This window comes from Typha angustifolia, chromosome 8 (genome assembly GCF_048772165.1).
Source record: "Typha angustifolia cultivar Huaian chromosome 8, ASM4877216v1, whole genome shotgun sequence".
NCBI lineage: Eukaryota > Viridiplantae > Streptophyta > Magnoliopsida > Poales > Typhaceae > Typha > Typha angustifolia.
Genome location: NC_133246.1, coordinates 2,514,768 through 2,537,384, shown reverse-complemented (window position 1 = coordinate 2,537,384; position 22,617 = coordinate 2,514,768). Strand labels below are relative to the sequence as shown.

At 38.0% G+C, this 22,617-nt stretch overlaps 4 protein-coding genes across 4 annotated transcripts; 2 read left to right on the top strand and 2 right to left on the bottom strand.

The window, feature by feature from the left end:
- Positions 1 to 3,802: 3,802 nt before the first annotated feature.
- LOC140765473 (calcium-transporting ATPase, endoplasmic reticulum-type) lies at positions 3,803 to 9,274 on the top strand. Its single transcript, XM_073104584.1, has 9 exons — positions 3,803 to 4,173; positions 4,277 to 5,763; positions 6,105 to 6,210; positions 6,288 to 6,409; positions 6,889 to 7,167; positions 7,291 to 7,674; positions 7,947 to 8,056; positions 8,130 to 8,358; positions 8,564 to 9,274. Exons 2-9 carry the CDS (start codon positions 4,405 to 4,407, stop codon positions 9,122 to 9,124), a joined length of 3,150 nt encoding a protein of 1,049 aa, XP_072960685.1. The 5' UTR covers positions 3,803 to 4,173; positions 4,277 to 4,404; the 3' UTR covers positions 9,125 to 9,274.
- Positions 9,275 to 9,901: 627 nt separating this feature from the next.
- Positions 9,902 to 12,478, bottom strand: LOC140764461 (pentatricopeptide repeat-containing protein At3g16610-like). Its single transcript, XM_073103042.1, has one exon. It carries the CDS (start codon positions 12,476 to 12,478, stop codon positions 9,902 to 9,904), a length of 2,577 nt encoding a protein of 858 aa, XP_072959143.1.
- A 621-nt stretch (positions 12,479 to 13,099) lies between these two features.
- On the top strand, positions 13,100 to 17,807 carry LOC140766061 (uncharacterized). The gene is made up of 3 exons (XM_073105465.1): positions 13,100 to 13,426; positions 16,371 to 16,519; positions 17,392 to 17,807. Exons 1-3 carry the CDS (start codon positions 13,241 to 13,243, stop codon positions 17,528 to 17,530), a joined length of 474 nt encoding a protein of 157 aa, XP_072961566.1. The 5' UTR covers positions 13,100 to 13,240; the 3' UTR covers positions 17,531 to 17,807.
- A 1,407-nt stretch (positions 17,808 to 19,214) lies between these two features.
- Positions 19,215 to 21,151, bottom strand: LOC140764979 (dof zinc finger protein 1-like). The gene is made up of 2 exons (XM_073103876.1): positions 20,937 to 21,151; positions 19,215 to 20,480 (listed from the first exon to the last, which is right to left on the bottom strand). Exons 1-2 carry the CDS (start codon positions 20,958 to 20,960, stop codon positions 19,719 to 19,721), a joined length of 786 nt encoding a protein of 261 aa, XP_072959977.1. The 5' UTR covers positions 20,961 to 21,151; the 3' UTR covers positions 19,215 to 19,718.
- Positions 21,152 to 22,617: the final 1,466 nt, after the last annotated feature.

Genomic DNA, 22,617 nt, shown 5'->3' with positions numbered 1-22,617 from the left:
GGTGTAAACCAGCCAAGCTGGGGCTTGGCTCGATTGCTGAATTTTCTAAGTCAAGCTCAAATTGAGCTAGAAAATTTTAGCTTGGTTTGGCTCATCTCCAGTTTGATGAGGCTCGATGAGAGGATTTAGAGGCTGGTCATCAATTAATGAGTCAAACAGAGGAGAGAGATGGCTTTGGTGTCGTCCCCGTCTTCATTTCCACCTCGTCAAAAGAATTGAGCAAAGAGCTTACTATAAAGGGACTCGACATCGAGTAGAGAGCTTAAGCAAGAGGGCCTCGGCATCAATGAGCCTTCCTCATTTGCTAGTGGTGGGGAGGGCTTTTCAAAAAGCAAAGCGACAAAGGACCTCGGCATCATCCCCATCTTCATTGAGGGAGAGGACATTAACGGTGATGCCCCACGGGGCCAAAGAAATGTGAAGAGACTCGCTTACTAGCCTCTCAAGCTCCGATTTACCATTTTGAGTATTAACCTTAAAATGAGGAAAGAAAGGGGAGATCTCGCTAATAAAGCGACTGTCGGGAGTTAGGACGATGATGGACGTCCCATTGACGAAGGCTTAGAGGAGAAAAAGGAGGGCGGAGAGGGGGAGGTCATAGAGGTGGATGGAGACGGTGACTAAGAGTCATCGATATAGGTAAGAAATGAGAAAAGAGGAAAGAGGGAAAAGGGAAGAGGGTGAGGGAAGAAAGGAGAAGAGAGGACGAGGTCATGGGAGCCTAATTAACTGATCTAGGATTTAAGAAGTTATATATATATTGAGCCTAATTGAGCCAAGCTTGAGCAAGCTAGCTCCAGCTCAGCTTAATATATTGATATATCAACTCAGCTTGGCTCATTTAGAGTTTAAGCCGAGCCGAACCCATGAGTCTCACAAGCCCACAAACTTTAGTTAACATGAATTCATGCATGTCTTGCATTATAGGTAGAGAGTATTAATGATAACAATGATCTAATTTTAACCATCACAAAATTTAATCCAATAATAATAATAATAATAATAATAATAATTCTATATTATAAAATATAATATTTTGTATAAGTCAAGGTACTAACATTGTATTCTAAAGTAGAGAACCATCACCCAACAACTCACCCCAAAAATGGTCAAAAAATAAATAAATAAAGCTAGCCCATGCCTAAATATGGGATACTTTCCACCAGGACCAGGAGCTAGTAAGTTCCAGGAAGTCACTCTTAGTCCTAAAAAAAAATAAAAAGAAAAGAGAAGAAAAGAAAGGTTTCGGAACAACTTTTGAGCTTGACTTTTCTTTAATAATTATAACACTACTTGACTCGACTCAGACTTAATAATAAGATATACGTAATTAAAGCTCGTAGGTCGATTCTTTTGGAAATAGAGATTCCAATTGGAAAGTGGTAATGGAAAGTGGTGAGAAGTTTCTTCTCTCTCTTTCTGGAATCTTTTGACTTCAAGTAATGGAGTGGTCGAGTAATCTTTTGATACCTTCATCCGGTTGGATTTTGGAAGTGAAGTGGGTAATGCTTTGTATCCTTTAATCTTATTTAATATACGTCAATGTCCTTTTGTTAGGTTTTTACAAGGATCCAAAGGAGATTAGTGCAAACTAGTGGTTAATCCTACTATCACGATACCTAATAAGTGTTATGGAGTAATTAACTCTTTCTCCCTTTTATTAAAGCTTAAAAAAATATGGTTCAGACCAAGCTATAAAAAAGAAATACAAATGCTATAATTAATGAGATTTATTGGCATTACTAAAATTTTCCTATCATTTTCAAATCAAATTATAATTTTATAAAGAAAGAATTAAGTCTTCTCACATCCTCATTAATAATTGACTAATAAACACACATCATACTTGACCCAAAAAAAAAAAAAAAGATTTCCTGTAACTAGTAACTATCATTAGATTTTAAGATGGATATCAAGTACATGGTTGACTTTGTTTTTAATTGTGAGATGATATTTTAGTTCAATGATCACCATAATTGTTAAATATTTCACTCAAAATAAAATGCCCTAATGGCAAAGTACAAGTACTAGACAATTGGAATCTTAATGTAGTTCATATGGATCATGTCAAAAGATATTAATTTGTTTAACTTTGGTTAACAATCATTGTCAAATATGTTAGTCCATACTCAAGTAGTGTTATGGTGTAATTAGATAGAGTATATAACTTTGTATCAAATTTCTTTTTCTTTTTTTTAAAATACCATTTTAATAGTCAAAGATATTTATTGTCAGTATTATAAAGGATTGTTACAAGGGACAAGAAATATTTCCCTTTCATAGTGTACTTTAGAGAGTGCAAATAAATAAATAAATTATAATGCATAATAAGGTTGTGAATGTTAATCAAATTATGTGTGTAATTTATAATCATGTTACATAGGACATCTTAATTATATAAAAAGGAAAATGGCTTGAATACTTTACATAACTAACTATATCTCTTAATTAACAAACTATTGTTTTATCTCATTGTTAGACTTATTAATATTTATTATCTTTTCATGTATTATATATTTATCCATAACATTTTAAGGAACTATAGCATTAATTGTAAATGAATTATACACTGTTTTGATAAAGAGAATATAAGAGACATAATAAGAGTAGAGAAAGTTAGGGATGAGAGGTTTTCTCTTATTTGTAAATTTTAATTAGGAAAGAATTAAAGGGAAAAAAAATGAGAGACAGAAGGGCTTCTAACATTAATTTTCCGGGGAAAATATATTTTATCCCTGGTTACTACTTACTAGGTTAAGTTTTAAAGTATCTTCCTAAACTTATTTTTTTTCTATAGTTAAGGTATATCTGAATCGGTAGTTTATCGGTCGAAACTAACGGTGAAAATCATTTTTTAATTATAAATATTAATTATTTAACTATTTTGTTATTTATACTATCTTATTGTAGAATATTTGTGAGAATGATCTAAATAATAATAATAATTTATATTAGTTATTATAAGTTTTTAATATTAAAATTAGCGCCATTTAGCCAATTATATTAATATAGGTTAGAATTATACTATGAGTTTTAGCCTAATCACATAAGTATAAATTATATATATATATATTGTATAAGTAAGATACTCATCTTAAAAAGTGAGTCACAATAAGTTTAAACTATATACATATATAACGGTTATTTTTTTTTTACTTTTTTATTCACTTTTTTTTTTGAATAAACTAATTATAGAATAGATATTACTATTTTCTTATTTTTATAATAAGGTCTTTATTTTGGAAATAATAATTCTTATATTTGATTGTATTATGAAATAAGAACGTAATAATTAATTTTAATGTGATATAAAATAAATAAAAAGATAAAAAATAATTATTTTTTATAAAATTACTATAAATACTTTTTAATTTGATATCATTAGTAAGTAAGTTGGTATGTCATATAAGATATAATTTTGATATTAGTGTTTGTATAGTTATTATTTGGAATAAGGAGTTGTATCTCAAAATTAAAAAAAAAAAAAAAAAATATATATATATATATATATATATGAAATGAATTAATAATAGTGATAAAATTTCAGTGTGTTTTTTATATGGAATGTAACAAAAAGACGTAGTTTTGAAGTTTCTCAGTAAACAACAGTGGGACCCAGCCGATACGTGGCAACTGTTCCAGACCCGATTACCCGGAGAGAGCGGGTCCCACAACCAGAAGAGTCAAAACTCTTTTGTCTTGTGGACTCCCAAGTACCGAGTCCCGAATCCCGTAGGCCGTAGCTCCCGATCGAGGTGGAATTCCAAATCCAAATCCGAACCGAAGCCCCCACCACCTCTCTTCCTCTCCTTTCTCTCTCGCTCGCTCCCGCTTTTTCTCGATAGATGCTTTGCTTCCATCCCAAGCGAAGCCAACGAGCGAACCTTCTTCTCATTCCATATTCCTCCAAACTAGGGAGAGAAGAGAAGCCTCCTCTCTCCTCCTCTCTTTCTCTCTCTCTCGCGCGCGATTCGATTCTTTACTCTTTTGTCTCCTTCCCCCTATCATTTTGTTTTTGCCCACTCGCTTCACTCTCTCTACACTCTGAGCTCGCGCTGCAGCGCTTCCGAGGCTCCATTTTGGTTTCTCTTGGGCTTAGCGTGACGGTTGTCGTTGGGTTTCTCTAAAAGTGGTGGTTTTCTTTCCATTTGGGCGGTTCCTGCTGAAGGAAAGGTGGTTGCTTTTTGTTCTTTATTGTTGTATCTTTTGATATTTATATTTCTTTTCTCTTCCATTCTTTTCGTCTCAAAAAGAAGATCTTTTTCTCGACTCTCAGGTGAGATTTGGGTAGTGAGATCCGTCTTACATGCTGCTAAAGGTCTCTTCCTGCTCGAGTTTATGCCTGTTTGAAGCAACAGCATAATAGAATTTGGAGTGGGTGGTGGTGCGTGACGTATTTGGATCATGGAAGAGAAGCCATTTCCTGCATGGGCTTGGTCTGTGGAGCAGTGCTTGAACGAATACAGAGTAAAATTAGATAAGGGTCTGAGCTCCTTTGAAGTCGACAACCGGCGGGAGCGATGCGGATGGAATGAACTCAAGAAAGAGAAGGGAAAGCCCTTGTGGTGTCTCGTCTTGGAGCAGTTCGACGATGTTCTCGTCAAGATTCTCCTTGTCGCGGCTTTTATCTCCTTCGCTCTTGCTTACCTACAGGGGAGCGAGTCCGGGCATGCGGGGTTCGAGGTCTATGTCGAACCATTTGTTATCGTCTTGATTCTTGTTCTTAACGCCATTGTGGGAGTTTGGCAGGAGACCAATGCTGAGAAGGCTCTTGAGGCGCTGAAGGAAATGCAATGCGAGAATGCCAAGGTTCGCAGGGATGGATACGATGTCCCGGAGTTGCCCGCACGGGAGCTAGTCCCCGGTGACATTGTAGAACTGAGGGTTGGAGATAAGGTTCCCGCTGATATGAGAATAGCGACCCTTAAGACCTCAACCTTGAGGGTGGAGCAAAGCTCGTTGACCGGAGAGAGCATGCCGGTTATCAAGGGGACGAACCCTGTGTTTATTGATGACTGTGAATTGCAGGCAAAGGAGTGTATGCTCTTCTCAGGGACAACAATTGTGAATGGAAGCTGTGTTTGTATCGTCACCAGCATTGGTATGAGTACTGAAATAGGAAAAATTCAGACTCAGATTCATGAAGCCTCACTTGAGGAAGATGACACTCCTCTGAGGAAGAAATTGGATGAGTTTGGTGGAAAGCTGACTACCATAATTGGAATGATATGCCTTATAGTTTGGGCCATCAACTACAGAAATTTTCTAACTTGGGATGCTAATGGATCCTTGTGGAACTTCCGGTTCTCTTTCGAAAAATGCACATACTATTTTAAGACAGCGGTCGCACTCGCTGTGGCGGCTATTCCTGAGGGCCTTCCGGCTGTGATCACTACTTGTTTGGCTTTGGGTACCAGGAAGATGGCAAAGAAGAATGCAATTGTAAGGAAGCTTCCTAGTGTGGAGACCTTAGGATGTACAACTGTAATCTGCTCAGATAAGACAGGAACACTAACTACCAACCAGATGTCTGTCAATGTATTTTTCACACTTGGTGGGGAGCCGACGATGTCCCGCATGTTCCATGTGGAGGGTACAACGTACAATCCCAAGGATGGAGGAATCACTGGATGGAGCTACAACAACATGGATACAAGCTTGCAAACTTTAGCACAGATATGTGCAATCTGCAATGATGCTGGGATTTATTGCAATGACTATCTTTTTCGAGCCACCGGATTGCCCACTGAAGCAGCTCTCAAGGTTGTTATTCATTTTCTTCTTATGTTTTCTACATACATAAGTACTCTCCTGTACTGTGATTGCATATTAGGCAGATGATTTACTCATGCCTATATTAGTCTCCTCTTTTGGACTATATATAATCTCTTAAAAGTTAAGTTTTAACCAGTGACCATGATTTTCTTCATTATTATTATTGAACATCACTGTGAAAGAAAATTTTCCTTGTTCAGAGGATTTTGGAGAGAAGATTTTCTCCAACTGTAAATGTCAATCTATAATATTTATTTTAAAAAAAATATTCCTAGTTAAATTTAGCAATTGATGTCTCCAGTGACTGAGTTCCATCTTTTTGGTAAAAGGTACTGGTTGAGAAGATGGGAGTTCCAGATACAAAGGCAAGGAGCAGAATCCGTGATGCACCATTTGCTTCTGACTATTCCAATGATCGCAACTGTGTAAAATTAGGTGAGTAGAAACCCAATGTTTATATGCCATTCGATGATATATTATGAGAACTTGTTGCTCATTTCTGCGAAAAATAGGCTGCTGTGACTGGTGGATAAAGAGATCGAGCAGGATTGCCACTTTGGAGTTTGACAGAGTTCGTAAATCGATGAGCGTTATTGTCCACGAACCAACTGGGAGTAATCGTCTTCTTGTAAAGGTGCTCTATACGTTTTGATTAACACCTGCTTGAATTACATATATATACAGTTAGGGATGTGTTTAAGGATTTCTCATTTTATAGCCTGAAGTTCTTTGTCATATTGCAAGCTGTTAGATCCTTAAAAAAATTACTTCTAATTCATAAACTATATTTCTTTCTTCCCAACAGCAATAAGGCCCTGTCGGATGCTTTTCCCTGTAACTTTGAAGAGTGGATTATGAGTATCCAAGCTCATCCGAAAGTTGTTGAATCACATAGATATTTTCTACGATCATTAAATGAATTCTGTTATAAGATTATGAGTCACAAATAAGACATGCTCTTGCGGTTGGAAGTTGGGATATATTATATTCTGGAGCATTTGAACTTTTTAATTGGGAAAGAACTTAGAGAAAAGTTGTTCTTAGTCACTGTGGATTCTTTAGCTTTTTTCATTTTAATACCTCGGTTATTGGATCTAAACTTATGTTTTTCAGGGCGCTGTTGAGACTATTCTGGAGAGAAGTTCATTTGCCCAGCTTGCAGATGGGTCCGTTGTTCCATTGGATGAACCATGTAGGCAGTTGATTATGTTGAACGTCATAGAGATGAGTTCAAAAGGCTTGCGGTGCTTGGGATTTGCATTCAAAGATGACTTGGGAGAGTTCTCAGATTACTATGCAAACACTCATCCTGCTCACAGAAAGTTGCTTGACCCGGTTAACTACTCTGAAATTGAAAGTGATCTAATTTTTGTTGGAGTTATTGGTCTAAGGGTGTGTCTTCCTTGCTACTGTCTCATTCTTTCCAGCATCCTTTAGCCTCATCATTTGAATTATTACGAAACTCTGACCACTTTTGCTTACTCACTAACAAGGACAATGCTGCAACTTGAATAGGACCCTCCTCGTGATGAAGTGCACAGGGCGATTGATGATTGTAGAGGTGCTGGTATAAAAGTTATAGTAATAACTGGTGATAACAAGTCCACAGCTGAGGCAATCTGCAAGGAAATAGGCTTATTTCCTACACTGACAAGCCTCAAAGATAAAAGTTTCACCGGTAAAGAGTTTGCAGCTCTTCCATTATCTAAGCAAATTGAAGTCGTATCAATGCCCGGAGGCGTAGTATTCTCTCGTGCTGAGCCAAGACATAAGCAAGATATTGTGCGTCTGCTGAAAGAAATGGGGGAGATTGTTGCCATGACCGGAGATGGTGTTAATGATGCACCTGCCCTGAAACTAGCTGACATTGGAATTGCCATGGGTGTCACTGGAACCGAGGTAAGGATGATTTCTAATTAAATATGCCTTTTCTTTTACCCAACTGGATCTTGTTGAACCTTTGGTTTTTTGTTATAAATAACATTTTTGTTCTCTGCCATATATCAAACTATTAGTTCACTGTAGAAAAGTTTCATCGATGTCTGTTGCAATGAATAATTATCCATCATTTGCTTACACTTTACAATGTCAACTTTACATATTTGTAAGGTCCTCGGTTGGCAGCTGCAGTGGATTGCCGCAATGGTTTTGATAATAGATTTCTATTTCAGGTCGCGAAGCAGGCTGCTGATATGGTTCTTGCAGACGATAATTTCAGTACAATTGTCTCAGCTGTTGCAGAGGGGCGTTCTATCTACGATAACATGAAATCTTTCATTAGGTAATTTACGATTGATTTCTAGTCCTTTCACTTCTATTGAAGACATACTTAGAATTATTTTTCTCTCATGCAGATACATGATATCATCTAATATTGGAGAAGTGTTTTCTATTTTTCTTACTGCTGCACTTGGCATACCTGAATGCCTAATTCCGGTTCAGCTCCTTTGGGTCAACTTGGTGACCGATGGTCCTCCAGCGACGGCCCTCGGTTTCAACCCTGCTGACATTGATATCATGCACAAACCACCACGCAAGAGCAATGATGCTCTCATCAACTCTTGGGTTCTCTTCCGTTATCTGGTGAGCTTAATGGCCACAATAATCAGCACTGATACTAAGTAGTGCCAAGTTATGTAGCATAGAAATCCATCATCCTAGTTGCATCCTCTAGTTCCAATTTTTCTTTGTAACGTCACTATCATCATATGGTTTTGATCCTTCGAAGTTGGAAGCCAACTCTTTGGCATTAGTACTGATATAACTTCTTGCTCTTTTTCTGCATCAGGTAATTGGTTCATATGTGGGAATGGCAACTGTTGGTATCTTCATTCTGTGGTACACTCAGCCCTCCTTCATGGGCATTGATCTATCAAGCGATGGCCATACATTAGTCTCCCTAGCGGAGCTCCGCTCATGGAGAGATTGCCCCACATGGACAGATTTCTCGCCGGATCCTTTCTTGGCCGGCGACCGCGTAATATCTTTGGCAGACCCCTGTGAGTACTTCACTGTCGGAAAAGTCAAGGCGATGACTCTATCCCTCTCTGTTTTGGTAGCAATCGAAATGTTCAACTCTCTCAATGCTCTGTCAGAAGACAACAGCTTACTGCGGATGCCTCCATGGAAGAACCCTTGGCTTCTTGTGGCAATGCTGGTTTCTTTTGGCCTCCATCTTCTCATTCTCTATGTTCCCTTCCTAGCCAGTGTTTTCGGCATTGTGCCATTGAGCCTGAATGAGTGGCTTCTGGTCATCTTGATTTCAGCTCCAGTGGTGCTCATTGACGAGACACTCAAGTACATAGGGAGGAGGCAATTGTGCAGTAATCAAAAGTATAAAGCCACATAGAAACATCCAAAGTCTCAAAGAAAGTGCTGATTAAAGATACTATAGCTACTATCATACTAAACACGTGACATTGTACAGATAAAATGTTCTGTTCAATATATCCTTGTATTTACAATTTATTCTGGAGTCCATGTTCATTTTAAGGTTCACTTGTATTACGTCTGCCACTCCTTTCTTTTTGAAAATGACCTGTCTAAAATTTAGCATAAATCCAATAGTTTACTATGAGTTTAAGCTAAAACCACGTAGCACTGGCTCTATGAAAGAAGTGCTATGCAATTAGATTCAGCTCATGGAATAGAAAACTTTTACACATCGACTACAGAATAATTCTGGAAGTCTTCTCCAACCTGGAGTGAATAACTTATACACATAATCAGCAAGGTGTCTCATTCTTCTGTGGATCACAAACAACGGAAAGCATAGTCTATCTCAGACTTGCACTGAACTTTGCATACACACATAACAGTCTCAAGATTTGGGAAGCCAAATTATATTGAACATATACATTTATCTACACTTTTTTGGAAGTCAGAAACTGTAACCTTCTGTTTTGTCTATTGATGCCACCCCTAACTTATGCCACATACAATCATTTCTTATTCTGCCTTTTCTAGTAATCTGACCTTGCTATTCGGTATCTGCTTTTGGTTCCTAATGAATGGAAAAGGGGGTCAAGTTTCTCCCCCGAAAAGTAAAACTTGCTGAAGATTCCTTCATGAATCAACTGTAGAAAGATTGAATATTGTGGCTGGAAGCTGTCGAGCATATAGGCTACTAAGCAATCTCTGCCATTTCATCATGTCTCGTCATATGATAATTCAATGACTCCAAGGTAGCATAAACTTTACTCGTTTGTCTGTGAGATTTATCACCTGCAAGAAACAAATGAATCTTGTCATGTACTTCAATCCAGCTACATCCTGGGCTCTTATGCATCCTTTTGTCTTTAATTATATGCCGTGTTCTCGTTAAGTCATCCCATCTACCGGCTAGGGCATATAAGTTTGCCAACAAGATATAGTTTGCTACATTTCCTTCTTCCAATTCAAAAAGCCTATTTGCTGCAATCTCTCCTAATTGTACATTGCAATGAGTGACACAGCCACTAAGCAGTGCAGCCCATACCACAGCATCAGGCGTCATTGGCATATTTTGAATAAGCTCATATGCTTCATTTAGCTGCCCAGCACGACTAAGAAGATCAACCATGCATGTGTAGTGCTTCAGATCAGGTTTTATATCATAACATGTCATCAGATTGAAATAGAAATGGCCTTCCTCGACTACTCCACCATGAACACACGAAGACAAAACAGATAGGAAGGTAATTTCATCAGGTCTAATTCCATATTGTATCAACTGACTGAAGAGTGCAAGGCCTTCCTCTCCAAGTCCATGCATTGCAAACCCTGCAAGCATAGTATTGTAAGACACCAGATTGTGCTTCCATATCCTGTGAAATGATAGTATTCCTAGTCTAATGTCCCCACATTTGCAATACATGTCCACAAGGGCTGCCCCAATGTGGACATCCGAGTCATAGCCACATCTAATTGAGTATGCATGGACTTGCTTCCCTCGCACAATAGATACCAATCTTGAACAAATAGGTAAGATCATTCCAATTGTATAAATATCAGGTCTTAACATTTCAGATTGCAATCTGCAAAACATATGCAAAGCCAATTCGTTCTGCCCATTCTCCATGCAACCTGCGATCATTCCATTCCATGTATAGATATTTGGTTCAAACCCATCCTCTCTCATCAAAGCAAGCAGCTCCAGGGAACGGCTCAGTTTGCCAGCCTGAGCAAAGCCGGATATCAACATATTCCATGTCACTGTGTTCCTTTCTGTTATGCCACCAAAAGCCAATTCAGCAGCAAATAAATCTTGGCTCTGAGAGTATAGTTCTACCAGTGCAGCACCCACAAAAGGATTTGTGTGCAGACCTCTGGCTATTGCATAGGAGTGTATCTCCTTTCCCTGTCTGAGTCTACCCAAGGCTGAACAGGCTGACAAGCTGCTTCCCAAGTTGAAGGAGTCAGATTCAATGCCTTTCTCTTTGTTCATGTAGCTAAACATCTCTAAAGCTTCATCAAACTTCTCATTATCAACAAAACCAGAAATCATCGAATTCCATGAGATTGCATCCCTCTTGACTCCATCAAGTTCCATACAATCAAACAGCTCCTTGGCCTTCTCTAACTCATTATTCTCACAATACCCAACTAACATAGTATTATATGACACCAGATTTCTTACTGAGAACCTCAAGAAGAGCACCTCGGCTGCAATCATATGATTGCACCTCCTATACACATCAACTAGTCCATTAACAATAAAAGCATTTGACATGAGCTCATGCCTCACAATATAGCCATGCATTTCCTTGCCAATATTGAGCAATTCTAGCCTCCCGCAAGCAGGCAAGACCACAGCCAAGGTCTGAGCATTTGGATTAATGCTGGAATCTATCATTCTACCAAGTAGCTCAAGGGCCTCTTTATCATAACCATTCTGAGCAAAACCTCCAATTGCTGCACTCCACGAGACAAGGTTAGGTTTAACAGCATCTGACTGCTGCATGCTCTCTAAAACCTTTAATGCCTCAAAGACCATTCCATTGGCAGCACATCCATTGATGACAGAATTCCATGAAACACAATCTGTTTCTGGCATCCCCTCCAATACCCTTATAGCCTCATCCACGAAGCCGCATTTGCCATACATGTCAATCAGAGCATTACCAACATACAAATTCGAATCAAAGCCTTTTTTCAAAACAAAACCATGTAGTGCCTTCCCTAACTCCAGTGAGCCAAGTCCACCGCAAGCCTTCAAGGCTACCGGAAATATGAAGAATTCCAACTCAACTTCCACAGATATCAGCTCCAAAAAAACAAAAATGGCTTCTTCCAAAAACCCATGATCGACAATTACGGTTAAAATTCCAACCCACGAGTACATAGTTCTATGAGGCATTTTGTCAAACAGCAAGCGAGCAACCTCAACAGTGGAGCATCTACCATACATGATCAGTATTCTCGTTTCGAGGAACTCACGACAACCACAGAAACCTCTCTTGAAGGCATGGGCGTGTATCTGACGCCCAAAGAAGGGACAGTCGCAGGAATCAATGGCAGATGCGTAATCGGATGTGTCATTGAGAAGAAGAGTTCTGTTTCTTTGGGTTGAGGGAGTAGGGAGAGGAAGTGTTCGACTCTTAAGAAGCGACTGTTGATTAGAAGACAACGTATTGGTTTTATGGCGGTCCCCGTGAGCGTGGAGATAAGCTGTTCTTGGATGTTGAGTTATAGGTGACAAAGGAAGAGGAATTGAGGCTGCCATCCACATGCTTGAAGAAATGTCTTACCGACGACCGCCTACATTTTAATTCCATTGTGGAAAAGAGGCAGGAAAAGAATAAAAAACTCCTCCATTTTTTTTGTCATATTTGCAAATCGCCATCTCCTTCTGGAAGAAGTATGCTCAAGACTGCCATTGATTTATTCACAATGATTAAATGAATGATACCACCTTAAGACGTCCTTCAGAATATATTCTTGCATTGTGACAAAAAAAACATTAGAGAATAAACTAACATATTATTCACAAAGATATAATATAATTAATTTTTTAATAATTTTATTTAGACTTTTTAAACTATCGTCATTTTTGCACATATTTTCTAAACTTTTAAATAGTAATAGTTTAGATATCTAAGTTAAATCATTGGAAATGTAAATTATTATTATTATTTATATAAAAAAGCACTCAAATTTATACAAAATTGAATACCAATTAGTTATTTTATTTTATATATTTTAATTAAATTAAAAAAATTACAAAGTTTTTTATTATTCCTTTATATGTTTATTTATTTCCGTGGTTTATTTTCACATGAATTTTGAGCTACGTATACTTATGATTTATCTCTTATCTTTTGTCTTGGTTCTTATAGCTAGGCCAGAGGCAATCAATAATAGCCGCTGTAACCCCATTAAAAAGGTCTCTTTTTTATATTTACCCCTTGCTCGATCGATACATCTCTCGCGAATCTTCTGCGGTCGCTTCGACAAAGGAGAATTCCAGTAGAGGAGGATTAAGGTGATGGCGAAGCTCTACGTGCAGGCGGTGCCGCCGCCGGATCTGAACAAGAACACGGAGTGGTTCATGTACCCCGGTGTTTGGACCACGTACATCCTAATCCTCTTCTTCTCGTGGCTTCTCGTCCTCTCCGTCCTCGGATGCTCTCCCGGCATGGCCTGGACAATCGTCAACCTCTCCCATTTCGCCGTACGCCCCTCTTGCTTGCTCTATGATTACTTTTCTGTTTGGTAGAATAGGTACCGCATGGTGATGAATTTAAGGACTATCGATGAATTTGTTCGTTTCCTTTTGTTCGCTATGTTACTTTCTTGGGATTCCGTCTTGTTTTGGATTCTCGACCTATTTGATTCTGTTTCTCTCTGAAGTTTGATATTGGGCTTCTGAGATTGGATGATCTGATAGTTTGGTTGAGGTAATTGATTGGGACAACCCAAGGGGTATTCACATTTCTACATGGATGGCTGGTGAAAGAAGCTCCTTTTGCTTGTTTCTTTGTATAGAACTACAAATTATGCGGCTTATGCTTGATAGAGAATTAAAGATGTGATCTTGAAAATTTTTGTGCAATTAGGGCACTTAACGGACTACCTTGATGCTGAAGTACTCATTATATTCTTGTTTGGAGGATGACTCACAGGCTTGCTTTGCTTCATGCTAGTTGACGGGCTTTGATAACTTTCTCAAGTCACTAGTTTAATAATAAACTTCCCATGTCCTTGAAGAATCATGCCATGAGTCCGTTCTGTGTTACTTGATTGTGTGAACCTAGAGATGCTATGACAGACTTAAACCGTCTTTTATTTTATGGTGAATTAGTACAGATTATTTTATGGTGAGTTCATGATCTATTACTTGATGCTGTGACTCTGGAGATTCTATAAAAGACTTAAACCGTCACCTATTTTATGGTGAATCAGGTCAGTTATAAGGAAGTTGATATTCTTGTATTCTTTTAGATGGAAGTGAGTTCCGTAGCTACGAAGGTCCATAACAAAAGGGAGAGCTTACTGTACTTTAAATGGTGTGACGTGGAAGACAATCAAAGTTCTTAAGGCCTTTAGATAATATTGTTCCTGCAGAAGAAATTTATAGGCGATTATGAGTATGATGTGAACAGTTTAACATGTTTGGTTTCTTGAGGGTATAATGAAAAAACTCTATTTAGAGATTTTTGTTCCCCTTAGATTCTTATGGACAGATTTGAATTGAGAACATCACTATTTTAGGTTGTCTTTCAATATTCTCACTTTTGCATCGCATTCATTTTTCCTACTGATTGCTAGTTGCATGATACTGGATTTAGAGGCTTCCCTTCATCTGGGTTTTTTCACCAAATTCTGTGGCATACCTTGCATATGATTGAAATTTTCCTTTCATTCCTTATGTGCTCTCATCTGTCAGTATAATTTTTGGAGAGTAAAAGTTTCTGTAGAGTTGATATACTGCTATATTTATACATATATATGAAGTATCTAAAAGAAGTGAAAAATGCGTAAAATTTTGTTGGAATTGCAATCAATATCAGCTTTACAAACACCCAACTCATTGGTCAGCCAAAAATTGCACTTGCTTACTACTATATGTAGTTATTTATAAGGCTTAATTATATTTTTCTTTCATGTACTTTGGCGTAGTGTGTATTATAAAAACGTACAAATTGCTCTCTAGTTTTTTGAAAACTTATAACTCCTTAGATGCAGTTAATAAATCCTTTAAAATTACCTCTCTAATCTCTGCCCCTCTATAGTTGGAGAGACCACCATCACCACCTACACCTTCCCCCAGCTCCAAATTCTCTTTCCTGACCGCCTCCACCACCAAGTCCACCACCTCCTCCTCCATATCCTCCACCATCTCCAACCTAACTTCCAGCACCAGCACCAGCACCTCCTCTAGCTCCAAACCCTCTTCCATAATCACCACCACCACGTAGTCCTCGTCACAGCTGCCATCAAATCCTCCACCAATGCCACCACAAAATCCTTCAAACCCACCACTTCAACACAAAGCTGCATCCAAGACCGAATGGGCCCCCCACACCCCACCCCGAGCCGGTCAAATTAGCTCCAACAACTCCACCCAATTGGGTGGCAAAACACCTCTCATGTGTTCATTACCTGTGCCCCAAACCAATGTACATCTCAATCTCCTTATATAGGCATGCAGAGCAATGAAGGAGTTGTTCTTCTTCTTGTTCACTCTCCACTGGGCAGCATTTAATAGTTGAGGAGCCAGGAGAAACATTGCTTGACTTTTAAGACCACATACATTTCGACGGAGATTGAGCTTGAGATGATTGGTCTTATTTAATGGCAAAACACATCTTCAAGTGATATGTTGGTGCTGCTGCTACTTCTACTGAAAGCCATGTGAGGAAACACAAAAGATGGAGATATGGGATATGGGATATGGAAGCGGAGTAATGGGATGGAGAAGTTGAGGGCTTGAAAAAAAAAAAAAGAGCGCAAGCCCTCTTTAGGTCAGCTTGAGGAAGAAGATAGAACAAAATTGTTCCAAAAAAAAAAAAAAAACTTTCCCACCTTCATGAGGGTAATTGTGTCTATATGAAAGTAAAACTTATTATTCACATGTTTAGCATGTGGCTTTTAGCTCACAGTAGGCTAACAGATGGTTTAGTTATAAGTTTTTAAAGCCAAGGAGCAATTTGTACGTTTTTATAGTACAAGAGATAAAATAATATTAAATCAAAGTATAGGAGAATAAAACATAGTTAAGCCTATTTATAATTTACTATATGCTATCAAATAATTGGAAGGCATGAATCAGGGTGCTTTTCTTTTAACTGAATAAATGTCTGAAAGAATTTTAAGGAATTTGTTCTTTATTTTGTTTGTGGAATAGTTGTTTGAACATTGAATTACAATTGATTGACTTTTTATGTTGTATTCACTTACTGTTGCTTCCTTATAATTCAATGTACTTTTCACAAGGTAATTATTTCATTACTATTGGAAGGACAGATGGTAACTGAAATTATTTTGATATATGGCTTGCTTCCTAAATTCATAAATGCTTTTTTTTTTCCCTTGCATGGTTATCTGGTTGAGTACAGTCTCTATCCTTGCTCCTTCCTAGATTCTATAGGTTTACTTGTGGTATTATATTTCAGATCACGTATCACTTTTTCCATTGGAAGAAAGGAACTCCATTTGCGGATGACCAGGGTATGTACAACACATTGACCTGGTGGGAGCAAATGGACAATGGCAAGCAGCTTACTCGTAATAGGAAGTTTTTGACTGTGGTCCCTGTGGTTCTGTAAGAAACTTTTGTCATCCTTTTCCTTTGTTCTGCAGTTTTAGGCTTGAAAACTTTGAAATGAATTATTTGCATAATGATGCCTCACTTACTAAGCATGGAATATGTATTTTCCACAATAATTTCATCTTCTACTTTATACTGGTTAATTCATTTGCATTTTCAGAGGTAATTCTGGTAAAGAAATATGTCTCACTTGAAAGAGTACAGAACATTTTTCTTTCTTTGTTGAAGATAAGGATGACAAAAAGCATATAAAAGAGCAATAGGTAAAATGTAATTGCAGAGGTATAAAAGGCTCACTGTAAGTCCAATTTTGTCTCTCACTTTTTAGGTCCACAGCTATGCCTACGTTTGGATGTCAAACTGTTACTTGGTTGAAGCTTAACTTCTTCAAATTTGTACCTTCAGATTAGAACAATATAATTTGTTAACTTTTTAATTAAGGCATAGAGCTATGCCAATGTAGTTTAGTTATGTAAATAATGGTGTATTTTTATTGGTCAGACTAAATTTCTTTTGTTGAGGTATGCACATGTTGCACTTGTTGTGATCCTAGCCTGTAGCAATTACAGCATGAGCTCCAGGACAGCTATTTTTCATCTATTTCTATATGATCCTTTCTGTTTTAAGTTTGTCAAAGCAGTATGCATATTTCTCTTTTTTGTCTGTGGACAGAAACTTTTTGTCAAAGTTTGATCCTACTTTTGCACATGTAAGAACATAAGCTTCCAATCCACGATAGTGTTGAAATCCGTGTTCTTGTACTATGATTCCATATTATGCCTGCCAAACTCGCCTTTAAGTCAGAGTTGGAGCCTCAATCAACTAACAGATATATTGACCAATTACCTTGTGTTCCTTTCCGGCAGGTACTTGATAGCTTCACACACAACAGACTACAGACATCCAATGCTTTTCCTCAACACCCTTGCAGTGATTGTGCTCGTTGTTGCCAAATTGCCTAACATGCACAAGGTCCGCATCTTTGGAATAAATGCAGGCAACTGAGACTGCTCGTTATATAGTTTGTGGATATCTTTTGTCTTGATTACTAGATGCCCATAACTTATTGAATGGGCCAGAATGGAGGAACAATGACTAGCACTTGAAGTCATCAGTAGTAGTATGTAACTTTTGTACAGAAATCGCTTAAAGAACCTGTAAATGATGAACTTTGTCTGTATACTGCTTTGTTGCAAAAACATGTTGGAGTGCTACAATGTAAGCTTCTCCTTCTATGACTTGTTTCTTTCAAATAAGTAGTCTCGTGCTTAATGGATTGCAAGTAATCTTTGTTGGTAATCGAAGCTTGGTTGCTGAAATTATGACAAGAAGCACTATCTTCCATGATTACAATATTGCATGAACTTATTAAGGATGTTCCTTGGGAGAGGTTTGGCATGGAACTAGGGAAATGTACTTATTTCTTATGAAGTACTGCAGTGAAATTAAGAAAGATTTTCATTAAAATGTACATACATACATATATATATATGTATCAAGTTTTATATAAACTTTCAATTATGTACCTCATGCAATGTTGTTTCACCATTGGACTTTGCTATTAGTAAGAATTGGATGGCAGAGTAGCTGACTCCTTGTTCCCTCTATAAATGTACTACAAACTTTTATCATATAATTCGTTGTTTCTATAATTTTAAATGGCTTTTAAATTAATTTAAAAATAAATAATATTTTCGAAAGTGTACAATGTTTTCGAATAATTTTGGTGGTAATTATAATATTTTAAAAAGTCTTCTGTGGTAATTATATAAAAAAATCTCTATTAAAAAGAGAAAAAAAAACTTAGGCTAAAGTATAGTAACCAAGTAACTATGAAGCAATTCTAAAAACATAATGGATGTGGGGTGTTACATCCCATTTATGATCACAGCAACTAAAAACAAGCTAAAATTAATGCCTCCACCTAGTTTGCTAGGAACCTCGGAAATATAAGAAAAATACGAAAGAACAGCAAACCGACAAAGGTAGAGGTATGGGCACAAAGACTAGATCTATGAGAGGACCACTTGGTTTCAAGCATGCATTATTCGGTACAAGAGCCACAGCCCACAACCCCTCTCCAGGTCTCCCTCCCTAATAGTATATTATAAGCATCATAATCACATCCAAACAGGCTTAATGGAGTTAATAATTAGAGTTAAACTATGAACACGCATCCCGAGGGGAATGTTTTTGTGGGCTCCACCTCTCCTCAGAAAAGGAGGGATGGGTGGATGGATGGATGGATGGATGGATGCATGGGGATGTGGAGTGGCTTGCGAGTATATTATAAAATAAAAGAAGAAAAGCCATGGATGGATGGATGGATGGTAATTAATCCTACATGGAAATGGTATGAGTGGGTGCAGGAATGATTAGGTGAGGAAGAAATTTTTGGTTGGGCAGGTGAAACTGGTCTTCAAACCACCCATGGAAAGGCAAGATGGGTGAAAGAAAGGAATGTTGCATCTTATTATATTAAAATATCACAGTTGCCTTAACATAAGATAACAAAATAATAAGTACTTTGAGAGTGTGGTCATACCAACTTGTTCTCTTCTCTCAAGCTCCTCCTCTAGTGCTTTCATGGCTGGAAGAATCTTGATTGAGATGATAAGACATGACAACTCAGATCTGCTATAAAGGGAGGGAGGGAGGGAGGGAGGGAGGAGGTAAAAAATATTTGACAGATAGAAAGACAAAAGCTGGATATATTTTACATGTATTACACTCAAATCCTTGGTTATGGTTATATAGATAAACAAACTAAGATAGTTCTCATTTCCTTGACATCTACATTGATATCCATTACAATCCTGGACATCTAAATCTCTACAGTGTCATGTTATGAATTTCCATACACACCAAAACATACAACACATTGGTGCCCATTCTTTCCTTTCCTTTCCTTTCCTTTAATTCCTTTCACTGTAGTCAGGTCTATATATTCCTGCAGGAAAAGAAGAAGAGGTAAAAGAAGCCTAGTTTGAGTTGTTAATTAAGACAGCACTTGAAGCTATCCCAAAAAGAAGCTTCATATGTCTACAAATGAGAAGAGGAGAGAAACTAATTAAGAAGAAAGTAAAAGAGACAAAGGTAAAGGAGACGGTATCCTTTGTCTGCTGTTAGTCCTGAACAAACTCCAAGCAAGCCTCTTTGAAATGCTACTACATCTTCTCTTTATACCTTCTTCTCAATTACTATACCAAGAACCTCCACCACCTATCATGCCATTCCAAATCCCAGTATGATCTCCAGCTTGCCCACTACTATTCTGCTGATCAAACTCAGCAGTTGTTGGTGTCACCGCTGCCTTAGAGTCCTGATCAAATGGGAAGAGAAGCCTGCTCTCTTGCACCCCTTGCAAGCCTCCACCACCAGCACCAACTCCATCCATGGAAAAGCTAAGGGTTGGTGCCCTAAAGTCCTGAAATCCAAACCCAGTTGGAATTTCATGCATTGGCAGAAAGGAGCCAACTCTTGCATTCATCCCACTCCTCATCAGCTCCATAGCAGAAAGAGTGCCACTGCTGCTGCTGTTGTTGTTGGCTGTGTTGATCAAACCAAGGTTGAGTTCTTGGCAAGAGGAGGAGGAGGAAGAGAGTGAGATATGTGGCATGGTGAGGTGATCAGGAAGCAGCTTCTTGGAGTTGGAGATCATCGACATAGATGTAGTGGTGCTGGTAGTAGACATAGAAGAGGAGGAGGAGGATCTCTTGTTCTTTCTTGATCCACCACCCACAGGAACATTCCTAAGGGATCCACCCTCGGTCCAATACCTCCTGCAAGTCTTGCAGAAGTACCTGGGCTGTGTGAGGCTGTAGTTGTTATAGTAGCAGAATTTGGTGTTGGTGGAGTTGCACCTCGGGCAGTTGAGGGCTTGCTCCTTCTGTGGCCTTGGCTTCCTCTCCATTAGTTGTGCCCTGGTGCTGGTGGTGTTGGAGCTCACCATCTCCTGAAGAAGACCACCACAAGATCCCCATGACAAATTTATAAACAAATTAATACTACATACAAATATATATTTTTCGAAAAGCTAGCTAGTTAGGTATACAATAGTATGTAGTTTGTGAACATCACAACAACAAATCTACACTTTATTTTCCTTTCCTGCCTCAGCTTTTATCGCATAGTTAAAGGAAAAGGAGACAGAAAAAAAAAAAAAGAAGAAGAAGAAGAAAAGAGAGATGAGAAAAGAAGGAAGGAAAGTTGATCAGGTGGGGAAAAGAAAGTGGTGCCTAGCCTTGATTGCTTTCAAGGATTAAAGCTAGCCAAAAGAAGAAGAAAGCCTTCATGCTCATACCCAAAAACAAAATAGAAGAATAGATCCAACACACCATGGACAAGTTACATAAGAAGTAGACAGCATAGAGGATGAAAATTTTAACAAGATCTTTTCTAATTTAATCACCTGAGGCCACTGAGCTGCATCCATGCAATACTCTTGACTTTGTATCAGATAACAAATTTGAGGAGGAGGAGAAGGAGGAGGAGGAGGAGGAGGAGAGAGGAAGTTAAGCTTAACAAGCCAAGAACGTGTCTATGTTTGGCTTGCTGAGTGGAATTGTGATGTGGGTATTGTCTCTCATGTCTTTGAGAGAGAGAGAGAGAGGTTGATAGTTGTAGTGGATTCTTAATAAATTAATATTTTATTATTCCTACATCGAATTTAATAATGGTAGGAAAAGATTTCTCCTAGTGTAAAGAGGTTTGTCGAATGCTGCTGTTGTTGACTCGAATTCTGGGAACAGTGTGAGAGCGAGGATTAGGAACGAAGCGACCAATCGAGAAATGGGTGGCGGTTGTTGGCTCACGCACGTGCGTTGGTGGACTCAGCACGTGCGCCACCGACAATATCTGAAACGAATACACGCCGGCGGTGACCCAGACCCACTTCTCTCTCTCTCTCTCTCTCTCTCTCTCTCCAGGGACCTTTTTTATTTTTTCTTTTTTCATTTGCACCCTCTATTCTCTACTTATTATTCTTTTATTACACTTTTTTCTTATTGATTTGTCCTTTTTTTTAAAAAACTAAATGCCATATTGACTGACTTAACTATTAAAAATCTCTAAAACATTTCACCACCTCGATTAAATGTGAGTGTCATGTGATTAAATTTTAAAATGGTTATTAATCTTGTTTAATTAACGCGGTTAGGAGATAGATTTTCCTATGAAACAAAATGACTACATCATGGCGTGATTATTGTGTGCGTATGAGTGCAGAGAGAATTTAGGAATCAAATTCGTTTCCCACGGCAGGATGGATAGCAGTTTGCGACCTTTTGAGGTGGCATCCTGTCTCGATTCAATTGGGACCTCGTGTGGCTTAACTTTCTCCTAAGAGAATCCTTTCTGTTTCATTTTTAATCTCATTATTGAAGTGTTTTGAATCCATTTTGCTCGGCTTAACGAGTTTGAATGGAATGGAATGGAATAGAATAGAATAACCCAATGCTTTACTTATCATTTTCAAAAAGAAGCACGTGTTATTCCATTAAAATGAATACGAATACTTTCAAATGAACGAGATTAGAGTTTTTTTTTTTCGCTTCTTTCGATAAGGTGGTCAACAGAACCCGAATGCACTCGGAGTTTTGAATTTCGGGGCCAATTTTTCTAATCAATTACAAGGTACTTAACTTATAAAAGCATTATCTGTTATAGTAATATTTTGTGTACAATTAGTAGATTTTTGAATAGTAAAATGTATTTATTTAGGAAGAAAAAGTATATCTTTGGCGACATAAAAATTCTGATATTGTTTCCAGGACGTATTTATTAATCTAAGGATGGATACCTTTTTTTTTCTTTTTTTGTGTGTGAGTGATAGGCTGATAGCTCATTAATGTTTAAGGCCACGTAGGATTTAGTTGATCGAATGCAATGAATAGAGACAAAATAACAGGATATATGGTCAAATGGTCCATAAACAGAGCACCACAACGTTTCCCTTTTGTGAATATGGACATGTTGAAATTAGGTAGGATATCCAGGAAGGACCTGGCCCTCAACTGGATTTTAGTTCAAGGATTTGGTCTACACCGAGGATGTGAGAGTAGAGTTAGTCTGAAGATTTCTCCGATTAGGCT

Excerpts from the sequence above, each read along its gene's own strand:
- LOC140765473 (XM_073104584.1), top strand. The coding sequence starts at position 4,405 with ATGGAAGAGAAGCCATTTCCTGCATGGGCTTGGTCTGTGGAGCAGTGC. Across the intron at positions 6,211-6,287 it reads TCGCAACTGTGTAAAATTAG|GCTGCTGTGACTGGTGGATA; the intron begins GTGAGTAGAAAC and ends TGCGAAAAATAG. Across the intron at positions 8,359-8,563 it reads GGGTTCTCTTCCGTTATCTG|GTAATTGGTTCATATGTGGG; the intron begins GTGAGCTTAATG and ends TTTCTGCATCAG.
- LOC140764979 (XM_073103876.1), bottom strand. The coding sequence starts at position 20,960 with ATGGATGCAGCTCAGTGGCCTCAG. Across the intron at positions 20,481-20,936 it reads ATGCAGCTCAGTGGCCTCAG|GAGATGGTGAGCTCCAACAC; the intron begins GTGATTAAATTA and ends GGTCTTCTTCAG.
- LOC140764461 (XM_073103042.1), bottom strand. The coding sequence starts at position 12,478 with ATGGCAGCCTCAATTCCTCTTCCTTTGTCACCTATAACTCAACATCCA.
- LOC140766061 (XM_073105465.1), top strand. The coding sequence starts at position 13,241 with ATGGCGAAGCTCTACGTGCAGGCGGTGCCGCCGCCGGATCTGAACAAG. Across the intron at positions 13,427-16,370 it reads TCAACCTCTCCCATTTCGCC|ATCACGTATCACTTTTTCCA; the intron begins GTACGCCCCTCT and ends ATTATATTTCAG. Across the intron at positions 16,520-17,391 it reads ACTGTGGTCCCTGTGGTTCT|GTACTTGATAGCTTCACACA; the intron begins GTAAGAAACTTT and ends CCTTTCCGGCAG.